Source organism: Citrus sinensis, chromosome 3, assembly GCF_022201045.2.
Source record: "Citrus sinensis cultivar Valencia sweet orange chromosome 3, DVS_A1.0, whole genome shotgun sequence".
Lineage (NCBI taxonomy): Eukaryota > Viridiplantae > Streptophyta > Magnoliopsida > Sapindales > Rutaceae > Citrus > Citrus sinensis.
The window spans coordinates 44,319,146-44,344,714 of NC_068558.1; the positions used below are offsets into that span (position 1 = coordinate 44,319,146).

General features: G+C 34.2%; 1 protein-coding gene across 3 annotated transcripts; it reads right to left on the reverse strand.

Annotated features, from left to right (window-relative positions):
- Positions 1-216: 216 nt before the first annotated feature.
- LOC102624781 (protein HUA2-LIKE 2-like) lies at positions 217-15,960 on the reverse strand. 3 transcript variants are annotated; one of them, XM_006479696.4, is made up of 16 exons: positions 15,504-15,955; positions 14,732-14,808; positions 8,908-10,929; positions 8,130-8,595; positions 6,723-6,831; positions 6,471-6,583; positions 6,191-6,378; positions 5,683-6,109; positions 5,081-5,528; positions 4,813-4,983; positions 2,607-2,683; positions 2,411-2,487; positions 2,209-2,270; positions 1,723-1,841; positions 626-793; positions 217-520 (listed from the first exon to the last, which is right to left on the reverse strand). In XM_006479696.4, exons 1-16 carry the CDS (start codon positions 15,624-15,626, stop codon positions 488-490), a joined length of 4,680 nt encoding a protein of 1,559 aa, XP_006479759.1. In that variant the 5' UTR covers positions 15,627-15,955; the 3' UTR covers positions 217-487. The 3 variants fall into 3 exon arrangements, with proteins under 3 accessions (XP_006479759.1, XP_006479758.1, XP_006479757.1); XM_006479695.4 differs by lacking the exons at positions 217-520; positions 626-793; positions 1,723-1,841; ... (1 more) ...; positions 2,411-2,487; positions 2,607-2,683 and adding exons at positions 3,779-4,248; positions 4,481-4,534 and having other exon boundaries at positions 6,732-6,831; positions 15,504-15,960; XM_006479694.4 differs by lacking the exons at positions 217-520; positions 626-793; positions 1,723-1,841; ... (1 more) ...; positions 2,411-2,487; positions 2,607-2,683 and adding exons at positions 3,779-4,248; positions 4,481-4,534 and having other exon boundaries at positions 15,504-15,959.
- Between the last annotated feature and the right edge of the window lie 9,609 nt (positions 15,961-25,569).

Sequence of the window (25,569 nt, forward strand, 5' to 3'; positions counted from 1 at the left end):
CTGAGTTATACCACGAGGCTTGCTCTCCAGAGCTATCCTCAAGTTCACCAAAGCTATACCCTGAGTGCTCTTGAGCTCCCCATATCAACCCCCTAAATTAACCCCACAGAGCTCTCCATATTATTTTAAACTCGGAATACCTCAGTTCACCTCCTAAGACACCTCAATTCACCTCTTAAATCACTTCAACTCACCTTCCAAATCACCTCAATTCAGTTAAAACAAACAACAATAATAATATTAATATCTACAAAACTACTAGTCTTTACAATCTGAGAGTACCGAAATACAGAAATAAATCGATTACATTATACTCTAGACACATATTTTGCTCTCGGAATAAATAAAAACAAAAAAAAAAAGTTAAATAATTAAAACATAGTGATAAAACAGAAAATATAGGACAATCAAAACAGCTACAACACTCATTGTACATACACTATTATATCATGTCTTGCACAGGAATGACTAGTCACCCAGAAATCTCCTAAACATCTCCCAGTGCATTCTTTATGTCACCCTGTGCCCAAACACCAAAAGGCAGACAAAAACTAGCTACTTAAAAGAACAAGAAGAATAATGTCATGAATATCGGTTGCACAAAATATAAACAAAAACGGAGTACCTCAATTGCCATCGGAGAAGTGGTTGGGCTATAACGCCCGATGACATTTCCTTCTGTATCAACTAAAAACTTGGTGAAGTTCCACTTTATTCTGGACCCAAAGTATCCAGTTTTACTTGCTTTGAGAAATTTATATAGAGGTTCCGCATTTGGACCATTGACGCGTACCTAAACATTATGGAAATGAACATATTATATCAATTACCAGAAAACAGAGGTACTTTCTGACAAAGAATAGAGCACTAAACAGACTTGAAGAGTAAGTGCAGAAAATACAGCTATCGGTGTACAAACTAGCTAAAGTTTTATATAATAACATACGGTGAAGTGAAAAGCCTTTTACATATCTGGAAATACTTTAACCTAATAAGAGATATGGCAAAAACAGTAGACTTTCTTGAAAAAACAATGATTGAGCTTTTTCCTCACTAAAGGCCAACATCAGCCAGAAAGAATGAATAAGAGAATTCAATTTTCTAGATCTGAAGTAGAAAATTAGTTGTCAACAATGTAGAAGGAAATACTAACTGCTGAACTTGTAACTAACAAAAGATGAAATCAACTAAAATCATAATACATTTTCGACAGTAGACATACCAAAAGTTTCAAGGTGAAAACTCATGACTACTGTAACTCTCGTGATTTGGCATAATTAGAACCTCTTCTCTGATGCAAAAGTTGAATGGATTTCATTATGAACCAACTACTTGTTCTTCCATCAAATAAAATTTTGATATGCTTTAAAGGCAAAGAGACTTTTTCTAGTCCCCACTTCAGAGTAAGGTTTGATCATTGGGCTTTTAGTGAATCATTGCTCACCAGAAACAACAATGTTTTACCAACACATTTAGCACATACTCAAATAACAGACTTCAGAACAAGAAAAAAAAACAGTTTGCAAGTCATTAACAAAAACAGAACATCCTCAGAAGGGAAAGGGAAAAAAAAAAAAAAAAGAATCAAATCCCAATAAAGAATTTAATGATTAGTCATCAAATAATTCTATAACTATATCAAGGACCTTCAAAAGAAAAATGTTTATTTTGGAAACAAGACAAGATTGAGAGCCACAGGAGGCAAAAAACCAGATAGTGTACCTTTTGAAAGATTGGATATTCAGCCTTGTATCTAGTACATGCAAATTCGTGAGCCTCCTGACTTGTCCCAGGCTCTTGCTTCAAAAATTGGTTGCACGGAAATGCCAAGATCTCCAAACCTGAAATGATAGGAGAAAAAATAAATTGGGAAGAAGATTTTCGAAAGCAAAGAAAATAAAAAACATTAAGCAGCAGCATAATATGCAAATAAAAAAGGTTCAAATTAATAAGTAGAAAATCAGAAAAGCAATGAAGAAACAAATTAATTAACGTTAGGATTAGTTCATGGCAAGGACAAAAGACATGAACAGAATAGAACCTACAGTAGGCACCCCAGGGTCAAGGGCATATCAGAAAACTGGAGTTGGTTTGAAAAGAAATAAGGAAATTAAAATAGAATGAAGCACTTGAAATAAGAAACAGTAAAAGAAAATAATAGACATATTGAAGATGACGAAACAATAACAGAAGGGAAAAAGAAGTGACCTTTATGCTTGTATTTGTTATAAAGATCAGTCAACTGGGAGTAATTTGAATCCGTAAAACCACTGATTCAAAGGAAAACATCACCAAAGGAGGCAAAACCAAAAAAATAAAAAAAAATATCAGATATAATTAAAGGAAAGAAAAATATCAAATCATAAAAATAAAAAATAAAAAAAACACCCAGAAAGAGAAAGAGACGAACCATTTGGAGGCAACGTTAACAATCAAAAGAACCTTGCCTTTGTAAATGCTAAGGTCCACGTCCTTGCCCTTGCTATCCTGCTCCAAACCAACCCCCCCCCCCCCCCCCCACCCATTTGATTTTTTTTTTATATATATATTCTGAAAAATCATCCAATAAACTCAAAATCTAAACAACGGAAGAAGAAATGAAATACCTTGACAGTGAACTCGTAGATTGATTTCTGTGGGACTGATTCTGAAGCACCCATTTGCTTTGTTTCGCTATGCCGTGCTGTCCTGTGCTTTCTTATCTCACCTCCCTTTAGGGGGTTCAAATTTCGAAATTGGAGTTGGGATAACAATTAAATTAATTTACCGAACGGCCGTGACTGAAATTGCCTTACCAGTCGGGTATCGGTTTTTTTTTTTTTTTTTTTTTGTCAAATTGATTTTTTTACCTTCAACTACTGTTCCAGGACAGTTATTATTATTATTATTATTTATTGTTAATTTCACACTGTAGTTAATTGACATTTGCGTTCCTATTATAAATGCATAATATATATATAAAATTTCTGAATCTATCTTCTAACGCCGTATTTTGCTGGGAATAATAATAATATAATAATAAGAAACTTCTTTGAAATCATCAAAGCAAATGCGCTGTCGCTGAGATGAGTTATATAAATAATAAAATATTATTAATCCATAACTGATCCGGTAAGTTGGTCGATTTTTCACTGCTTGGCTGGACAATCTGTTGTTACTCGTGTTATCTAAATTTAGCGCGCGCCTTGCCGCCTTCCCGTTCTAGTAGTACATAACGACATCTACAAAATACTTCCAAACACGCGCACACACATGTATCTCTGTGTTTCATTTCTGTCTCCACTTCTCTAGAATCATCCACCCCACTTTTGGTGGACTCAACAATTTAGGTTTTTAAATTTTTTCTACGCTATTAAAACATGTTCTCAATTACGCGTCTTGAACTCCGCTCATTGCAACTCTTCTATTCTATGACGTCAAATATCCGCCGTCCATTATTTTTCCTTTTTTCCTTCTTCTGATTGGCTCCAAGTTGCATACATACCATTGATTATCCGGGTCTCCCCACTACGTTGTTTATGCCCGCTATATCCGTATTACAACCCCACCTTCACCCAACTCTTTCATGAAATAGGGTCATACATATTTGAAAGCCAGCTTAATGCAGCTAATAATACAGTTCGAAACTTAACATGTGTGCGTATGTCCTTCCTTTACATTAACAAAATTGCTGAATAATAATAACTATTCAAAAAACACAACATGATTATAACAGTAAGGCTGGCTGTGTACACACACACACACACACACACACACACACACGAGACATTCAAGCATCTAATCTAAATTCTAATTTAAACTAACAAAACCGGTGAAATAGAATTTCAAATGTATGAACAACCAACTGTTTACAGCAAAATAGCGGAACCGACATTAGCCCCCCAACCCCCAATGTTAAAATTATGATAGAAATCCTATAATGGTCCGGCTTCCAAGAATAAAACGAGCCTAAAACTGATTATTAGACAATATCCTAGAATTAATCACAGCTGCCCCCCCCCCCCCCCAAAAAAAAAACAAAAAAAAAAGCTCTCTATAGTTACCACAGACAATTCTGACCGCCCTCCCCTCTCCTTTTGCAGATGGGTTTATAGTATACATATTTATATATACAACCCAGCATGTCACCAGCATGCTGCTCCTCTGGCCCTTGGGCTCAGCTGAAGTTTCTATTACTTGTCCAGCAAAGAGAGTCTCTCTGTTTCAACAAGCCGCAATAACCCAGATCAAAAATATTGGTGGCCGTACCTAAAATAGTGCAAAGCAGACATAATTCCATAAGTTAATATGGCATCTTATTAGATGTATTTAACTTTATTTAATAATGCCCATCCACTAGCATGGGTTATAGCTCTCAAATTCGAATTCTATGTAATTGGCGATTGCAGCCCTCTGTTTCACACGAGGTGCATGTCCCGTTGCATACAATTCAGCCATTCCATGACATGAAGAATCAGTTCAATTATTAACAATGACATACCGATCCCTCACGTTTCATAAATACTTTTTCACCTTGGCCGCCAAGCGCCTGGAGCTGAAACAGCAGAAAAAAGTTTTTAAAAAATCAATGAATAAATAAAATACACTTAGCCCCTCTAAATTTTGCACTTAGCCTCTCTAAGTTTTGTAATATTAACACTTGCATGTACCTACCAACTACAGCAGATCAACTGCTAACTCCTAACTGAATTACTGATTACTTCAATGACATTGCAAGAACAAATCCAGCAACAGATAGAAACTTCACAAACAGCCAATAACAAACATTTTTGGTTTTCTTTATGAAGATAATCTAATATAAAGATTACACACCTCTTATTCCAACTGGAACTGCACCTCCAGAAGGTGGTCTCATGTGTCTGTGATTCATTGGCCTGGGAGGATATGCCCACCCTCGGTTTGAGTATCTTGGTGGCTCACGCAGTGGACCACCATATGAGCCAGATGGATAACATTCTCTGGCTTCGTCAGGATATCTTGGACCTGGATGCAGAGAGATGAATATTCACAATGTAACCAGAGAACAGAGCTAAACCTGCTATCATTCCTAGTGAAATAGACTTCAATGGAGGGACCTTACCAGAAAATGAGGGTGCAGAAAACCTCCAGCTCTCTCGGTGTTCATATGGACCCGGTTTCATTCTATCATGGTTATTGTAAAAGTTCCCCCCATCAAAATTTGGATGAGGGTGGAACCTGTGGGAGTTTGAAGGGTGTGGAGCCTCCCTCCGGGACTTGGCACTTTGACTTGCCTGAACATATGAAAAATGATTTGACTGTGGAGCATGTGGTGGACGTGGAGGGTATGGTTTGTTATGGAACCTAGGGCCATCAGTTTGTTGAAAATTATTTGACGGACACATCGAGTAACAGCCAAAAGAGCTGGTAGACTCAGGCATCTGCATTGGCATCTGATGATCTCTACATTCAGAAGCATGATAATGAACTGCATTGGTGGACACCGTTGAATTGATTCTTGGGGCAACTGACTGCTGGGTTACAGATTGTTGCCCATCATTTTGCATATTCTGAAAATGTAGGGGAAAAAAATAATAATAAATAACAGATTACACTCATATCCATATTCCTTTAAATGAAGTTTAGAAATCCAAACAGGATTAGCACTCATATCCATATTCTTTTACATGAAAGTTTAGAAATCCAAACAAGGATAGCACATACCTGCATGCTAGCTCCATTAGAGTAGGAGTCAGAGAATGCACATGAATGAGGAATGGAGGGAGGTGGTGGCAGAACCGGAGGGGGAGATGATGGCAGTGGTGGTGATGATGGGGGCACATCTTGCGGAAGAGGAGGGACAAAAGACAATAACTGATCATGTGATGTCTGGGCAATATCAACTAAAACGGTTGAACTCATCTCATTGTCACAAGTGGGAGCTACATCCTCCATTTCAAGCTCACCATCTACTTCTTCCAAGATATGTCTATGCTTTTTCATTGAAGGATTAGCATCACGTTCTTCAGGGATTTCAGAATTATGTTCAGGAGTGACGGCCTCAAAACTACCCCCATCAGAATCACTTCCATCATCATCATCCTTGAGCATGCGGGGCATACAAAATCCAGGAAGCTGAAAACTTGAATTGCTGAAGCAACAGCAATGCATCAGTAAAAGAGTATAAACAGTTAAATTGTTTAGACTATAAAAACGGTTCACAAAGTGCTACCTTCCATATTCATCAACAAGCATACCCTCCATGTCCCTAACAGGATCATCCAGAGCCCTTTCCGTTCTTGATGAGCGGCGAGAATAAGCAACAGCAGAAGATGAACAAGTAACGGTATCAAGTTCACGCATATGGTGGCGAATAATGGATTCTGGCAGGATTCGTCTTTCCAGCCAAAGTCTCAAAACCTATAAAAGGGAACATAAATTGGGTAAGAAATAACCAAAACACAATAAACTTATTAAACTATGACAATGAATGACAAAACATTCTCACTTGCCTTCAAACACTGCCTACGATTTTCCTGAGCCACGTTGCCAGGAGGAGCAGCAGCTGACAGTAACCTTGGCAGAACCGTCAGAATAGCTGAAGGTATTATACCACTAACATCACCTGGGTATTCAAAGTCAATATCAACATAACACCCATATAAACAGACATGTGCGATTGACAAAACACATCACAAAGTAATCATGCAATTAAACTACCATATTACTAAGTATTTGCACTATTAAGACATCTGATACATTACCTTTCATACCTCGAGAACACTGCATGATAGAATCCACAAGGAAAAACAAATCCACCCTTCTGTATAAGCTAGACTCACTTTCCAAATGACGGGCTACAATTTCCACAACCTGGTTACACAGAAAACTAGAATATCAAAAAGGAAAATAGTCTATTATTGCATTAAAACTATATTATCATTTTAAGTTCATGAGTTCACCTTTCCATAATGAATATGTTATATTACAACTTCATACTTGTAAAAAGGGAATGACAGTAAGAAAACATATAAAGTGCAAAGTAAGGCCATACTAAAGCATTCAACATAACCATGCAAAGAATAATAACACTGAATTAAACAAAAATTTAATATCTATTGACATTTCAAAGCGACAAACAACAAAACCACATAATAATAATAATAAATATAAATTAAAAGAAAAAGTCCTCTGCACATTGTCTCAAAAAATAAATAGCGCCTTCAGCACATGAAAAGTGTTAAATATATTATCATTCCAAACAACAACAAACATAAAAAATCAAAACAGAAATATCATTAACCAGAAACCCCACCTAACTTAATGATCACCACTAAATTATCAATGTTTGTCTTTTCTTTGAGGTCCTGCCTAAGGCATACATTTCAGGTCGCAAATGCTTCCATGCTCACAAACAAAATAATGTCGAAGCGAGAAAATCATCAAGGCATTGAAAAGGAGAAAGATTTGAGTTCCATCTGAAATTGACAGTCTCGTTCTGGCATTTCTGTTATTTAAAAAAAAAAAAAAAAAAAAAAAAAAACCAATCCCGCAAAGAGCCCGCAAGCAATTCATCTGTTTTGGTTAGTGGTTTTTCAGTCTTATCCACTCTCTCGTGATCCCTACTCTAATCAAAAGAAAATGTGTTTTGCCTTTTGAAGCACTCACAGACAAAAAAAATCTCCAATCAGGCAACTGGTATATGGCTTATAACATATGGAACCCAATAGTTTTTCCATTGAATTAATTGCCAAAATATCAGAAGAGAACAAAAATTAGATGTTAATTCTATTAAACAAAAAGTTCTGAGCATTATATTCACAAGGGCCACCTTATACAAATCCCCCCACACCCCCCCCCAAAAAAGACCAAAAAAAAATGCATTAAAAATCTTACAAACACCAAATGAAAATATTATCACGGCATTAAAATACCTAAAATTTCTTAAACTCGTTCTTTACTATATTATTTTGTCCATTTATGAACTTCTACTTAGCATATCAATATCATTCACCTAAAATGACTATGAATCTTACGTAAAGATACAAAATTGAGGTCTTAGTAATTATCCACAGATCAATCCTCATCATCAATGAACATTATAGATCTAATACTTTTAACAAGGTGAATCAAATGAAGTATGGAAAAAAGTAAACAATGATATTTTATACCTTAGAAGAGACACCAAACTTTGCACAGTCGATTGCTATGCGTGTTGCTCGACCAATGCTCTCCTTGGTCCTAGTCAATGATCCAAGGACAGCCTCAAAGGAAGATAGAGCAGCATGTGCTTCTGAACAACTGCTCCACTTTCCAACAGATTTTGGTCTCTGAGTCAGTGTTGTGTCAACTTTTCCCTCATCAGCAACTGGTGCCCCTAAGGACTTCTTATACTGTGAACGGGCATAGGGACTAGAGCTACTGCTTTGAACAATATTGGCACTTTCTGAAGTGGAGACATGGCAAAGCGAGGTATTGGGTGGAGAGACCCGTGCAGGCGAATCCACTCCCTCAGCAGGAGATGAACTAAATAGGACACTTGCAACACCTTTGTCACCCAAATGATCATCAGAAATTGAAACAGAACTCATTTCCTTCTGCTTTTCATTTTGTTTGATTTCTTCCACAGCCTCACACCTAATACAAAGATGTAAAGAAGATATCGATATTCATGCCAAAGATGCTAAAAATGACACTAACAGATAACGAACAAGAAAAAATGACAATTCAGTCAAGGCCAGCAATCACAAATTTAATGTTTAAATTTAAATACCATCAATGTCCTATCACCAAAGAGAATAATTTCATTGTTAATTAACTACTATATACCTGAAATACAATAAGTTCGGTCTTTCAGAGGTGAGGAGAGGGGAATCTTTAAAGAACAAACAGAATCTAGTATTAGTGCTTTAGAGAATAACCATAGCAAAATTAGGCCCACGAACTTACCTAGCATTAATATGGCAGTTGTCATCAATTTGAGACTTCAAAGACTCAGAATTCTCATAACTCATGCCCTGTACACTGTACTGAAGCTCATTTGAACCATTTTGAGGAGAAAGTTTAACACTTTCATCAGCCCCAGAGACAGGATCCAGACTCAATTCCACAAGCGCTGAAGTATTGAACTCTTTATCAACATTTTCAACTCTACTATCTTTCAACTGAAGATCCTCAGCACTGCCTTCATCCTTTAAAGACAACTGATCCAATGAATTTTGATACAATTGGAAAGAAGAATGTCTTTTTTTAGGATCCGGCAAAATATTTACTGGAGTTTGGGTTTGAACTGCAGTTTGAATAGTATGAACAGAAAAAGGCGACCCAGGAAGATCTTTGCCATCAACATTGTCTACAGACCCTACATCATCTCTAAAAGATTCCTGTTTTTGGCTATTACAATTCTCGGAGAGTTGATCACATGTGGGAACATTCTGGAGTCCCGAACCACTCCTTTCTCTGCTATCCACGGTCTCATGAGAACATTTACAAATGGAATTGACACAACACCCATTAATAGATGTGTTTATCAAAGATGACGCCTGAACAGATGCTTGGCCTTCTTCAGCTGCATTAGCTGACATAGCTTCCAAGGCACGATGAAGGCGTTTAGATGGAGGTAAAGCAGCTTCACCATCTGCTGAACAACCAAATGATTGATTTGTCGTCCCCTTCCAAAGCTGTGGCCTATTTCCTGAAACCTCACTACAAACCTTTGAAGGTGATACACTATCAGTTGATTCCTTCACTAAAGAAGGGCCTTTTTCAGTAAAACCTTCATCATAATTGTTTAATGAGGGACTGATATGCTCCACAAGATTGACAGCAGTATCCTTGGAGGGTTTTTCTTCAGTCTGCAAGGAGCTTTTCAACTCCTCTTCAGATGATGGTTTGCCCATTCTCACCCTGGCTCGTTTCACCAACGGCAGGTGCTCATCTCCATCTTCTTTAAAATCCCTTTCATCCAAATTTCCACCAGTATTTTCTGAACTATGACAAGTGTTACGTGTACTGACATCCACTTCTGTTGCTGTATTAATTCTAGCAGGAGGATCAACAGCATCATTACACACTCTCTTTCGATTTGGTTTTCTTTTCTTCTTAACAACAACGGCCTTTATTTGAAAATCAAGCCTTTTGCTTAACATCTCATCTCCATCCAAACACTCAAGAACAGTCTCAGAGTCTTCAACTTTACAACCAGAATCCACAGTGCTGCCTTCATTCAGACTAAAGGCATCAGATTCAACTGTTACAATCTCAGAACTGTTATCTTCAATGCTACCATTTGACATCAAAGCAGATGAATCCAAATCATTGCATTCAGAGCCATCAGGAGACTTCCTTGTTCGTTTATTCCTTATGAGGGATCCATCTAGGATACTTTTAGCTGAAATGCCCTCAGCATTCTTCCCCTCATTATTATATGGCATCATCAAGTTTTGCAATCTACAGGATTCAACCATTGTCGAGCTTCTCGACCTTCGAGTTGAAGGTGCCATTCTCTGAGTACTTTGTAATCGTGACCCTCCAGATCTTTTTCTCGAGGAGTATGTGGTTAAAACAGGTGTTGCTTTAGCAACCAAATTTTCAGAAGGTTGCTCAGGTAATGGCTCTTTAGCTGGTAATGCATCCAATTGTCTTCCAGCTGGAGAATCCTCAGTTGGGAGATTTAGACCATCACCAGCAGTTGAGTTGGAAGGTTTCATTTGTGAATCAAGAGTTGCCTCAGAAGCTTCTGTTCGATCCTTCAAGTGGGAAATCGAGTTCACTGAATTCCCACCATTTGCCACAGTGAGCTCATCACCAGAATTAGAATCAACTTGGTCCTGTTTCTTTAACTTTTCATAACTGTCAATAATCTCCTGCACTGCACGAACAAAATCAGCACCCCTTCCCTGGCGTTTCGTCAAAAGAGATTGTTTCTTCTCTTCCGTAAATGCTTCAACATCAGCAGGGTTGCAGAAGGCTCTGCATGAAAAGTATCCATTCAAATTAAGAAACAAGGTAATATTTAGCTCCTAGAAGAACTGTAAAAACACTTGGAGAGAGACAAGAATAAAAAAAAACTAAAATCATCCTTAAAAAAAAAAAAAAGGACCAACAGCATCAAACCACCATCATCCCCCCACCACCAAAAAATAAATAAATAAAACAAAAATCTACCACCAGGATATGTGGCTGACAAAGTGAACAAACAACTCCATAAAGATACAAAAATAAAAAATAAAAATAAAATTCATATACAAAGAAAAAAGGTACTAGTGTACTTATTTCAAGGACCAAAAAAACTACAATAGGAACAATAATTTTCTTTTGGATAGGAACAATAAGGGAGTAATAACATGAATAATAACATGAAAGCAGCCTTTCTTTTAAATGAAAAATAATGAATGCTGCATTAAGCGAATCCTCATACAGAAAAAGTATACATAACACAAACACAAATCCACCTGCTCACTTTGCAATAACACAAATGGATAAGCCAAAAAAAAATGGTGAAAAAACAGTTCATACATATAAAACTACCTGCAAACAAATAGATGTCATTGTTATCTTACAGATTAATGCCACATAAATTGCCACACTAGGAATCTTAACTTTTAATTAATCTCCCTAAGAAGGCATACTAGCCCATCAAAATCTCTTTATAACTGTGATAGCCCAACAAAATCAGCCTACAGCAAAGAACAGAAAAGTCACCGCACACACAACAAGAATGCAGGCTACAAATATATCAAAGAGTCCCTTCGGCAATCCCAAGTCCTGACATAATATTTTCCTGTGTATAAATATCAATGCAGATAAATTCTCTTCTAAATATATATCTTACCATAATTGATGTTTGATACTAAATATTTTTCAAGTACTAATGTTTTGCCATTATTTAAATATCCTTTTTGATAAGAAACTCAAAGTTATATTAAAGAGGAACCCAGGATTAAATGTCAATGCAATGAAATGCTCAAACTTTTCAAAAATATATCATAAATCCCATGGTTGATGTCAGATAAAAAATATTTTCATATGCTGGGAATATATTTTTCTCATGTTTCACAAGCATTGCTGACAATATTTCTGGGTATTTTACCATAACCTTATTTGAAATAACGTCCTTATTCTGAAAAACATTCTATAATTTAGAAAAATATTAACTTTGCAAATGAAATTTATTGCATTTACTAGAACAAACAAAGTGTCAAGGTGAAAGGACAAGAAAACTTCCTAAACCTTCATGTGCAATAGACCACAACAGACAAGAAATTTCAATAAAAAGAGAACATTTTGCAACCATCTGCAATTTCTGTCATATACGCAACTGGTGGAAAAACCAAAAAGACTAAATAACCGTTGGACATCTCAACCATGGTTCTATTTTTCCCCTTTGACAAAGCTGCTTACAAGGATAAATTCCAAATGAAGTGTATTTCAACATAGGATCAGTGCACTTGCTAGAAAAAGAAGCCCAAAAGAAATTATGAATAAAGAATATAATCTAGGTTTTTGGTTATGGGCACCCCAAAAAAAAAAAGGCACCTGCAGAAATGAACAAGAATCTAACTACAATCTTCCAACAAAACCCAGCACAAAATTGGAGGCCTCATTTACCTAAAAATTAACAGTCTTCAAATGAAACCTAAATAAAATAAAACAATTAAAAAAATGTAGCTCAGGTTGCAGCCATCAGCTGTCGAATGCATCACACTCAACTAACGCACACACTCCTTCAAGTAAGTGATAAATTTGCCACCCAGAGATTCATAACATAAAGAGTAATTTTTCAAAAATAAGAACTCAACTGACCAATTTAATTGCTTTCAGCTTTCATAAAATGGTCAATAAATCTATCATTTAATCATTTGTCAAAGATAAAAGCATTCCTTTCCATCATTGCACTTCCTAGCTATAACAAATAAATATCTTGCTGAAAACAGGGGGGGGGGGGGGGGGAACATTGCAATCAGATCAAATTGAGTATGAAGGTATGCCCATAACACTATATTATGAAATCATTCCCTTCCTTGGCTGCAGGATTGTCTTCCTAACTTAACTTGCCTCTAGACTTCTAAGACAACTCGTTAGACACATGAATATTCGATATTTATTGGTTCAAAATCTGTCCGGCATATGGAAGAAACCCGTTTAATATTGTTTTATCTCACGCAACATCCCAATTTAACTTTCTACTCTTTGCAAGTCTAATTACAATAATTTGAAATAAATTAGCATACAGTCACATCATGACTGTATCTCTATCATATTATATCACAAATTTGTTGTATCAACAACAAGCCATCTCTTTTCAAAAAAAAAAATGCCCACATCTAATCTCACTCACAAATAGCAATGCCAAAACGCTCCACTCCCTAGTCCAAACATTTCAATAAGTCAATCACAATGATAATTCACACAAAGTATCGTAAAAATTCAAAGGCTGCTTAGATATCTTGTCACATAGTCAATTAAACAAAAACAAATTGTAAAAAGAAACAAGCAAAAAACAATAATATTTTTGAAATTCAACATCTGGTGGCTTATTTGGAACTCAGCTGCTTAAGAAAAAATGCAATAGCGTTTTCAGCTGTAGTTTAGACAATTGGTAGGAAACCCAAAACACATAAAAAGACTCAAAAGTCATTCTTGACATAATACTAGTTCTACTGAATGAATTATGTGTTTCTAAAATGCTGTTCTAAAAGCAGCATCATAAAACAGACAACAAATTAAAAAAGGGCAATGAAGGCACCTTCAAGATGCAAAAGCCAAGGGAGACCTTAGAACCAATGCAACATAATGCTTCAACAATAATCTGCCAAAACACCTCAATCACATGTCCAAAAATAAAATCTACATAGGAATTGAATGCACAAAAATCTTGGTAATTCCCACAAAATTCCTAAAGTAATAAACAGGATTATAAGAAATTGTAACTAAGGACTAGCCTTATGGTGCCATAAATCAAACAAATTAGAAGGTAAAGTGTACCAAGGGATGCTAATCTTTCCATCATTTATTTTATTCAACCACCATTTGATTGAGTTTTAAGAAAAAACAAGAAAAAATATCCAATGACTGCTCAAGAATAGGCATTCAGGTTTATAGGGATACAAGCTAAGAACAACGTATTGAAAAAAGAAAGATTCACAAAAGGTGAAAAAGTTGCCCACCAGCCTTGACTACACCCAAGAATTTACAATTAAGAGAACATCTTGAAAAAGAAAGCTTCTATGGACTAAACAGAATCAACAACTTCAATGAAGGTAAAGACATTCCACACATAAGAAAATAAAATAAAATAAATTGAAAAAAAAGAACTTCCAAATCATCAAATATATGAACAGATGCTAAGAACTGAGCTCTATCCCAAGCATTTTTTGTTCCTTTCTAGCTAAATAACCCATAAAATAGCCAAAATACAACTCCAAAATCCTTTCAGCACTTTTTTCTCATCTAGCAAAAGCCGACGTGTTCAGAACACAAGAGGGCTTTACTATATACGCACACAAGTGTTTACAGAAAACAACTATGCACCACATAAAGCATGATCCACAATCATACTCCCATTGAATAATCAGTAACATATAGAGAGAAAATATAAAACCAACCAATAGAAATGGGTGTATATGAAATGCCTAGATATCAATTAACCCATATGAATGCATCATATTGTAACTAAGCAATCAATTAACTTGAAGGAACCAAAACGAATATGATTCACAATCATGTGTAAAATAGTTTAGGACAAAACACCCCAATATAGCTGAGCACTCACATTTGTTGTGTTCCAAAAAAGAAGACTAGTACTTTCTTCCAATCCGCTGAATAGCCCCACTTTTCCGGCTCACTTACCTGCCATTAAAAAAAAAAAAAAAAGGCAATGGTCAACCAACCAAAAATCAAAGCAATTTTTGAAAAAAGTAAAAAATTGTGACTTCAAGACTTCAGTTTGTAAAACTGAAAGTACTACATGCTAAAGAATAAACTTCTTTTGGGTACCAGAAGCATTTCAATAGCATAAAGAGAGAAAAAAATAAAATACCCATAGAATTTAACTCAATTTTCGACTTAACCAGAAAAAAGAATAAATAGATTCCTCTGGAAGCCCTCATTTTAATGAGATATAAACAAATGGCTCTGTAATTTTTTTTTTTAGGTACTAGGGTTTGGGAGTTCTAAAGCTGATTCATCAAATAATCTCAAAAATAACCACAAAAACTGACCCAACAAATAAAAATTATATCGATCAAACAGTCCACTGAAAATATAAGTCCTATCACAAGAACATGCAAATACCAATTACAGTTAGGAAAAGAATCAATTAACAATGGGCAAGAAATTAAACTTCAATACAGACCGAGAAGCACACCCAATTAACAAAATCCCTAATAAAGATCAACCCAGCAAGCCCAGACCGTACGCTCAAACCAAACCAGGAAAACCCTAACTAAATGCATATTCTTGAACTAACAATCACTTAAAGAACAATCTTTTGGTTGTTGAAATTAATCATGTAAACAAAAAGAGATATATGATGCGTTGCATACCGTGGCAGGCCAAGCGGGGAATCCTTTGACTTTGGCAAGCACGAGATCGCCGACCTTCCACTGGCGACGAGCGGCGGCCGCGGCCGCGGCTTTGCTCGCTCCTTTTCTCCGACTCGGCGCCATCGGAGAATTGCACCACACTCAATCGATAAAATTCTACGGCAACAAACGAGTTGAGGCTATAACAAAACAGACGGACTGAGATAAACACGCCAAAATTGCTCACGCGAAGGAGCTATTTGGCTCTGTCTAGGGTTCTCGAGGCACGATTTGGCAATGAAATTTGCAGGCATTGAAACGCACAAATCGCTGGAAAAGAGAGGGATGAGTATCTCAAAACCCTAATTTATGTAGGAGCAAGCAAGCGACTGTGTATGTTAATGTGAGTGTCTTGACTGTTTATGTGTAAATATTGGGGGTGGGGGGTTATCGTGGTTGAAGAAGGGTATTCACGCACAATCACAAACGAGAATTGACAGATATTGAAATGGATCGGTGGGGGCTTGGCTAAAGTGAGCTGCGGCGTAGGTTAACACCGCCGGGTGGTGGGATATCCGCTAACGTGCGCACAATGTAGATTCATTTTCAAAAAAAATTGTTTCCGATAAAATTATTTACCAATATCACCATAGTATAGTAAGAGAAAGAAAGAAAGTAAATAAAAGATATAATGTCTTGAGATAAATTTTATTTAACCACATATATATTTAAAGAAGGAGTAGATGCCTCCTTCTCTAGTGATACAATCATAAAAAATGATGAATAATATATTAAAATTAAAAGAGATAATAATTCTCAAATTAAGGAGTTAATGGGAATTATAAGAAGATTAGAGTTTGCTTGTGGAGAGATAAAAGTTTACTTTGATGAATATTCACATACACAATAAGTGTTTTATAACCCTTCCCTTGAATGTTTATCTTACAAAAAATATGCCTTATTAACAGTTTTGCTAGTAAAAACCCTAAAAAAAAAAAGAAATAGCGATTGAAAAAGATATACTATTCATTTATATTGTAAGAAAATACAAATTACTTCATTAAAACCTCATTAAAAAAAACTCAATGAGATAAAAACCTAATGAATGAAAAAAAAAGTATTGGGCATGATTTCATATGTCCCTTCGTATCAATAACTCCCTTCAATAATTACACTCCCCATCAAAGTGACATGTGTGCTTCAATGATCACATTTTATTGTAATAATAATTTGATGAAATGATATACAGTGTCAACACTATCCTTTAAAAACTTGAAAACATTTAATAAATCAAAGGCACCATCATCTTGATTGAAGAATATCGTCGTACATATATCTTCATAATTTTGTCGATCTTCTCGAATAAAACCAAGTTTTAGCATCAATATGAAGAAAAAAGTACAATATAGTTTTCAGACTCTTTTGATAGTTTTCAAGTTAATGATAAATATATTTTAATTTGCAATGATGCAACTTTTTCATTATCTTTTTAGACACTGGTTTGAATAAAATATGGCACTTCAGGACCAAGACATGTACATTATATTTTAAAATATAACAATTTTTTAACATGAAATACTTTTGTTATTTTTATAATATCAGCATTCCACTTGATAAATTTTAATTCATAAATTGAAAGAAATTCTTTCATTTCAAAAATTTTCATCTTGAATTTTATTTTTAAAAGAAGTAAATTCATAAACTCTTCATAAGTCTTTTTATGATGAAATCATCAACATATTTTGTAAAAATTACAAATTTAAGCTTTAGTTTTTATTAAAATTGCAGCAAAATGGATAATGGCATATCCCACTTACAAAAAATCATTACTGAAGTGATTATATTTTATAAGTCTAAATTGTTATAATGTACACAAATATGATTATAGATCTATGAAGAATACATAAGGTGCAATCTTTTTGATTTAGTACTTCAATTACTTCTCTCGAGCATTTTATTATTTTAAGATAAGTAAAGAAATTCTTCAATTTAAATTTGACATGCTATAGTTCAAATTCATATTTTAGTAATGAATTTTATACTTCAGGTGTATGGATTACAAGTCCAAAACTCTTCAAATTTTACTAATCAACTTTACATTCTCTAGCCTCTTGACTATAGATGCAAATATTTTACAATTTTAGCCAATTATATGATTTGATGATCTTCACATTTTATAATTTAGGATCTTGAAGCTTTTATCACAACAACTAAGTTTTTATTGACAACAATCTTATGTCAATTTCAAATTTTCTCTTGCGCTAAGCACTAGCATGCCATCGATTAAATGTTTTTATTTTTTTTAATATATGTCCCAATGAGATCTTTTAAAGTTTCTAATACTTATACTTTGTAAGGGTTAAAGATCTCTCTTTCTTAAATTGTATGCATGTATCTTATAAGGCAATTTGAATCTCTTTATTTCTCACTATTGACCTTTTCACGGGCATTTGATAATCAATTTCTAATTAGTATATCATGCCTCTCTAGCGATATTATATTCCATAATTTAATATAGTTCAAATATATTCAATAATTAATATAGATTAAAATGTTTTGCTATACATGCAAGCATGGTCCGTTCAAAAGCATCGAATTATTTCGCTTCGACTTTGCAAGAATTAAAGTATTTGCATCAATTAATCTATCACATGTTTCAAGCATTCATATGTTTACTTGTATGACTATTTCATCATTCAATGACACCATGTATACCAGCCACAATCATATTATATTCATGGTTTTCTCAATTTCACAAATATTTGCAATTCATCGTAATTTTCTTTGTCTCGATAGAATATGGAATCATCAAAAGAATCCATGACTCCTTGATTGAAATTCATGTGAAGTTCTATTTATTCATGCATTTAGTCTTGTTAAGCCAAATTAGTGAAGATGTTGGATTTGAACTTGGGGCCTATCACCAAATATTAATTCCGAGTCTATCCCACTTATGAGGGTGTAATTTTCACATTTGATTTTTTATATCAAATGATAAGACCTTTGGCCATCATAACTTTGAAAAGTTATATTTCCTTGTTAATCAATTAAGAACCATTCACTCCATCAAATGAAATTTGTGGATTGTTAGAGATTGATGATGATTTTAAGAACCAAACAAAAGGAAACAAAGAGAAAGATATCCTATTTATCATCTTTTGAAACTCTTAATTTGCTACTTCAGGAGCATATAAATATTCAAGCCATTATACATAAATTTTGTAACATATACACTTTATGATTCTCTTTTCTCACGTAGTTTAATATAGAAAATCATATAAACTATCAAAATATCAGTACTTAAAAGCCCTCGAAGTTACAATTTCTATTAACTTACCACAAAGGAATAAATTGATAATTTATCATAAAATATTTAATTTCAACTCTTTCAAGAAGATTATGGTAAAGAAAAATTACGATTTTTTAATTTGTATAATTCTTTAGGAATGGTAAAGATATTATAATCTATTAATTTTATAGTCCTTCTAAGACATGACGGTGAATAAAACAACTATTTTATGTATCGTCCATTGGGGACATATTTGAGCCACAACAATTTCTTATGATTTCTTTTTAATTTAATTTAATGTAAGAAAACCACATAAATGAGTTTTCAAAAATATTTCAACATTTGATGATAATATTTTTCTTTCATATTGTTTCATGAAACAAGTTTGCTGTCATTTTTTCATGAGGTTACAATCTTTCCTCCTATAGGGAAATGATATATGATGAAGGAAAATCACTTATTATTATTTTTTATTTTTTTTGGTCATTCAAGGACGAGGTAATGAACAAAGAACACCAATTTTAGTGTAATTCTTCAAGAATATATAGTTAAAGAAATTTTCATCATAGTACAATCTGTTGAGGATGCATTCTAAATTTTCTTTCATTTTTTATTGCAATATTCACACTGCAGGATTGGGCCTAATATCCGAGTGGGCCAAATATCCAGTCCAGTTAAAGAAGGATCCAATCTTCGTAGCATATGACATAACAGAGCGAGGCAAAAAAAAAATCTCTTCGAGATTATTTTGGTTCCAAACCAAAACCCAGCTGGCTGCGTCATTGGCTAGCTTTCTTTTCAAGCACAAAAGCGTTCTTAATTCTTACCCTTGTTTGGAAAAAAAAAAAAATTTGCACATTGGTCGAAAGAAACTTAATTTCTTGGACTAAGAGTAATAAACATGGCAATTCTCAATTTGAAAAGAACATGACATTTTTTCAAACAAGATCGATCAGTGATTTTAAATTTGTCAAATTAACTATTGAAAGTTTGGATTTAGCAAAGAGCAATCAAAGAACTTACTAAATTTCGAAAGTTTCATTTGCATATACAGAGATGAACTTAAACGGATAATGAAAATAGAGTAATGATAGAGATTGTTTTTTTGTATATCTGTATGCGTCAACTGCTATCTATAATATGATAGTTTAGTCAATAAAACTTGTAATTAACTAATTATATGATATTATTAATTATGTATTCAATTTGATTAATAAAATTTTTAATCAGGGGTGCGCCTTGGTCCTTATGTGGCTCCGACACTAAGTGAAATACATGCCATCAAATGCACAAATTTGAAGCATATTTTCCTAATCAACCTCCTATGAAATATGTGCCATTATATGTACAATTTGAATTTTAAATATGCTTTTAATCAACCATAATCTCCCAATTTATATGTTAAAAAAATTAACGTATTATATCAACTATTGATCACAGGACACCCACATGCACCAATCCGTACATGCGTGTTTTTTTTTTTGGTAAAATGTAGACGCAGGCCGTTCGTGCATGGTACCAATGTAGACGCACGTGTGAAATGTGCGATCAAATCGGAGTTAAGTAAATAAAGCAGGCCGGTTAACCAATTCCATCCCCAAAGTCCAAACCAGAAATATTCAAAAGCGCGTGCCAAGTCAACAAAGTCTAACTCCTCTTTATAAAGTCTTCTTTTGACCACCAGCCACATTCTTAGTTTCTTACCTAACTCTTCGAAACCTTGTAACCCAAGACCCTAAAACCCATTCCGGCCATCTTCAAAAAACGGTAGTGCGAAAGCGAAACAAAATAAGAAACCAAAAATGGCTGTCTTGCCAATGCCTTGTTCCTGTTCCTTAAACATTCACTTGCACGCAAATATTAAAAATAATAACACGGTCTGCCTGGCCGGTTCGCTCGCTACTGAATCGACGAGTCGTACCGCCGCAGAACCACGAACGTCCCCGTTTCACGGAATTTCTCTCAGGACAAGGCCAAGAACATTGGTCGTGGACCAAGAAGATGGTCGTCTAATGAAACCGATCAAGATAGAAGATGAAGGATATTTGGAGAAAGAGGCTGCAAATGTTATGATGAGATTGAAGACGGCGGTGGAGAGGCTGAGAGAGGTGGAGATACAAAAGTTCTTGAGCAGAGTATCGCATAATGATAGCAGCGTTATGGCGGCGGAGGAGATGAGTGGGCAGATCGTTAGCGAGTTCCTAGAGAAGCCCATCGAATATTTGACTAGTGATGCTGGATGCAATTTGGAGCAAAAATTGAAGGACGTTGATGTTCTGGTTAGCATTCTCGAAAACTCATGCCTGCGGCAGGCAGTGGCGGCAAATCAAAGATAAAGCCTCGATCAAACAAAATCCATACCAAGCTAATCTGTTATTGTGAAAAAAGATTGATATTTTGTACAGTGCCTTGTTCGTACGCAATGGGTAATTTTTAACGATAATTCAGTTGATTCTTTTTTTTATCTTTGTTGTACGAAACAGTGCTGATCTCTAATGAGAAAAAGACGCCGCATTGAGTGGGATTCGTGTAAGATTGATTCATATATTGGCCCGATGTTTTCTTTTGCTTAATTTGTTTTCTAATTAAATACATGTTTTTGACGTCGCAACGTTGTCTGATTTCGTTAGTTTGATTGTGGCGCACGTATGTCCATATACATTATATAGCTCTAATTCATTCGTAAATATAGTCTAAAAGGGTAAAATTGGGAACAAAGGGCTTAAAAACAAAAATACAAAAACTTAAAAATAAAGGGCAAGCATGTCAAGAACCATCAAGATACTCGTTGCAACCACATTTTAACAAATATTTTTGTTTCTAATACACTCCAAACTTAAATTATAATTATCAGACATTAGACGAGTTAATAAAACGAAGGAAGAAACTGCAAACTGAAGCTTGTCTACAAAATAAACATCTCATGCAACAAAATCATATGATGTCTCATTCAAAAGTACGCAAGCCCAAGCAAAAATAATTTCCAACAAAAGTTTTTCATAAGTTATGATATTTAACTTTTATAGTTTTTTTTATATTGATTTTCTTTTAATTTAATACTTTAGGCAAGCAGATTGACGGTCATATATATATATATATATATATATATATATATATATATATATATATATATATTCTGGATGTATATAAAAAAAAATTCAAGCACAATTTTAATTCTATTTTGCTAATTTGTGTGGTTAATTCCAGTCAAATATGCATTCTGTTAATACTAAACCACAATATTTTATAATTAATAAAATTGGTTCGCATTTAAATGAAAATGGGTGTAGAAATTAGTTTCTATTCGTGTTTAAAATAGATTCAAGGACATATTTAGTATTAAGGTGGATGATTAGAATGAAACCTTAATTTTTCATATTCTCGTATCGAGTTAATTTAATAAATAAGTTTATACAAGATATTAGTAAATTCAAATAATCTCACCAAAAAATAAATCATTTGCTTTGATTAATTTATCATAGATACACGTGTCTTTAATTTATGATTAGTTTGTATTCTCAATTTCTCCCCATTTTTGTACACCAATCATTTTTCTTTTACCACCCTTTGTGGGACCAAAGAAATACATACATACATATGGCGCCAATCTTCCGTATATCGTTATTTTTTAAGGGAATAGAATTCTCTCTTAATATGAGTTCTATTGAATTTTTAAAAATCTTTTATCATGTGTTTTTTAATTGTAGTGTATGGATAAAATTTTAACTTCTTTTTATTTTTTTTATTAATTATCAATCAACAATTTAATTATTTATTTAAGACATGATCAGATTAAGAAAGAATTTTAATTTCTTTTAAGCCTCGCATCTCATCATGACATACTATTGAGTACCGAATCCACCTTACTCGGCGCTCTCTCAAAGCTTTACCAAATTTTTTTAGTCGAACTTGTAAACATATAGAATTTTCTGAATTGAACCACAACGAACATCCAATTGAATGATGGATATTGGAAAAGAACAACTAACTGATCTCCTCCTCATTATAAATTAAAAATCTTATTCTTACGTGCAGGCTAAAAAGCATCTCAATTTTCATCTTCTTAACAAATAAAAGTAAAAATAATAAAAATAATAATAATCATTGTATATCTGAATTTTATCTAATCTGTCCACCCAAGTAATTATCCACTTATCCCCTTCAGACACAAGCACATTTAAGTCTTCCTTTAATATTGAGGTTAAACAACTTTAACTTTTAAATTACAATATTAAAATATTTAAAAACTTAAAATTATTTTTTTAAAATTACATTTACTTCATATTATCAACGTTTATTTTATAATTATAAATTTTTACTTCCTAATAGTTGTGATTTAAAAGTAACGATACTTCAATACCAAAAAGATCCTTACTTAACAAAAATGTTAGATATTATATATCTCACGTGATTATTTTGTGATTGCTTTAATATTATCAATCATACTTGTAATGATAGCAACCATAAGCTGCCACTTAGAACTCAAGAGGGATAGCAAAATTTAGTATTACAGACAGATATTATGGATATTTGAATCCGCATAAATTAAAATTTAATAATTTAAAATTCAACAATTTAACTAATAATATCAAATAAAATTCAATTATAATTCAATAATCAACAATTCAATATTAGAATAATATATTACACCATAAAGTCACAAATAAAAATACCACAACATAAATCAAATATAAAAAAATAACATAAATCCAAATCTAACACTACCATAAATCCACAAATAAAATTTTAAAAACACTATAAATTCACATAAAATAATGCAGATCCCAATATGCTTCTTAATTCAATTTATTAATTAATCCTATTATGTTTTGTTTTTCATTTAACTTATATTTTTTTATTTAATTTTAATTTAATAAATAATTTAATTAAAAAATAATATAAATTCGGATATCCAATTTTTCAGATACATGTGCATCCAAATTTAGATTTAAATCGACACGGATTTTAAGTTTTGGGATTTGAATTTACATTTTTAACATGTGAATCTGAATATTTCGAATTTTTATGGATTCGAGACGAAACAAGATATTTTTACCTTCCCTAAACTTAGTTTAATTGAGAAATTGCCAAACGCATACAAAGTTAATTGACACGTACTAGATGGATCTATTAATTAAAAAAAAAAAAGAAAAACAAGTAAAATGTCAAGTATTTATGTGACCAAACTCTTCAACATATTAATCGGCTTCAAAAATACGAGGTGTGCAAAGCTCAAGCACTAAACAAGACTCTTCCACGCAATTCACATCTCCAAACTGAAGTGTGCAGCACTCCCCTTCAATTACGTTATGAGAAAAGCGCTTAAACATCATCCCGCATTCATACTAACCTCTCAATTCCATTTGTGTAAAACAACTTCAAGGAGTCTTGCACTGCAACACCTCCTGCAAAATTCCGTTAAGACTCCAAAATGAGAGGCCATAAAAGGGGAGGCCCGGTGGCCAAAGGAAGCACAAAGCAAGAAAAGAAGTCTAAAAAGAAGAAGACAGCAGCTTGGTTGTTTATAATAACAATACTATTGCCAAATTATTCAATTGAAAAGTGTTAAAAAGACAATAATAAGGCTATGGTGACAATGGTATTCAAGTCATAAAAAGCGTCAAAATATCAAAGTATCAAACGAGTTATGGGGGCAAATTGTTATGGAGAAGGGAATAAACGTTTAGAGAATATATTTGCAATTCCGTGTGAGACACCCCCCACTTAGACGATAGAAAGCATCCGGATTTAAAGGATAATCGCACTCCACATCAGACATCGAAATGTGGCGGTAGTCCATCAGCCTTCATCGCTTGCCACGTATCAGACATACCATGATGTGGAAGCTGCATCAATCACCATGTGTCATCCAAGAATGCGATGGACAGTCACTTCAGTCTTTATACTATTACCCCAGACGAATACGCAAGTGACCGCCACGTTTCAGGACACGCGTCATAAGCTCGTACAACATTGACTTTATAATCGTCGTCTGAGGTACGCGCTACACTGAATTTTCCAATCATCATTAGCCAGCCAAGCTCTTGTCTCCATCTCTCGGACAGAACGAACCAGATTTGACAGCTTTTTTCCGACTCTCCCTCAGAATCTGTTTGGGCTTCGACGTGGCGGGGTTAGCAGTTATTTTTATCATTTATCGTGTCTACTTCCAGTTGGCTCGCTTTGTATTTTGGTTACTTAGTAAATCTATAAAATTTGGGAAATTTACAGTAATAACCATTAAAGTTTTGATTTTTTTCATCTTAACCCCTCAAAAATATTTCTATCAACATTAGCCATAAAACAACTTTTGAGACTAAAATACCCCTCCTTCATCTCTCCCCCAAAAAACTTGTTCTATGGCCAAAAAGCTTGATTTTTTTTTTTTAAAAAAATCTAATCTTTTGCGGCTTGTTGCATGATTTTAAGATGGAAAATTTGTCAAGTTGTATTCTATCAGCATTATTATTATTAATGCTTTCACCTGCAAATCCATTGATATTCATTCCCCCTTCCATAATCTTCGTGCCCAAATTGCTTCTAACTTTTCTCGACTTCGACGCGGGTGAGAGATTGCTTTTCCTTTCACCTTTTTGTTTTCTTCCGTTTAGCTTCATTATTTAAAAAAAAAAAAAACCGAAACAGAACAGAAACAAAAGCTTCAGCCCGCGGCCACCGTCCAAGGCTGCCGGCTCTCGTTTTCCGTCACCGATCCGGACGCAACCACCACTAAACGGATCATAAATCGCCGGCCATCAAACCCCAAGCATCGGACACCGTTGATTAGCCACAGATCGC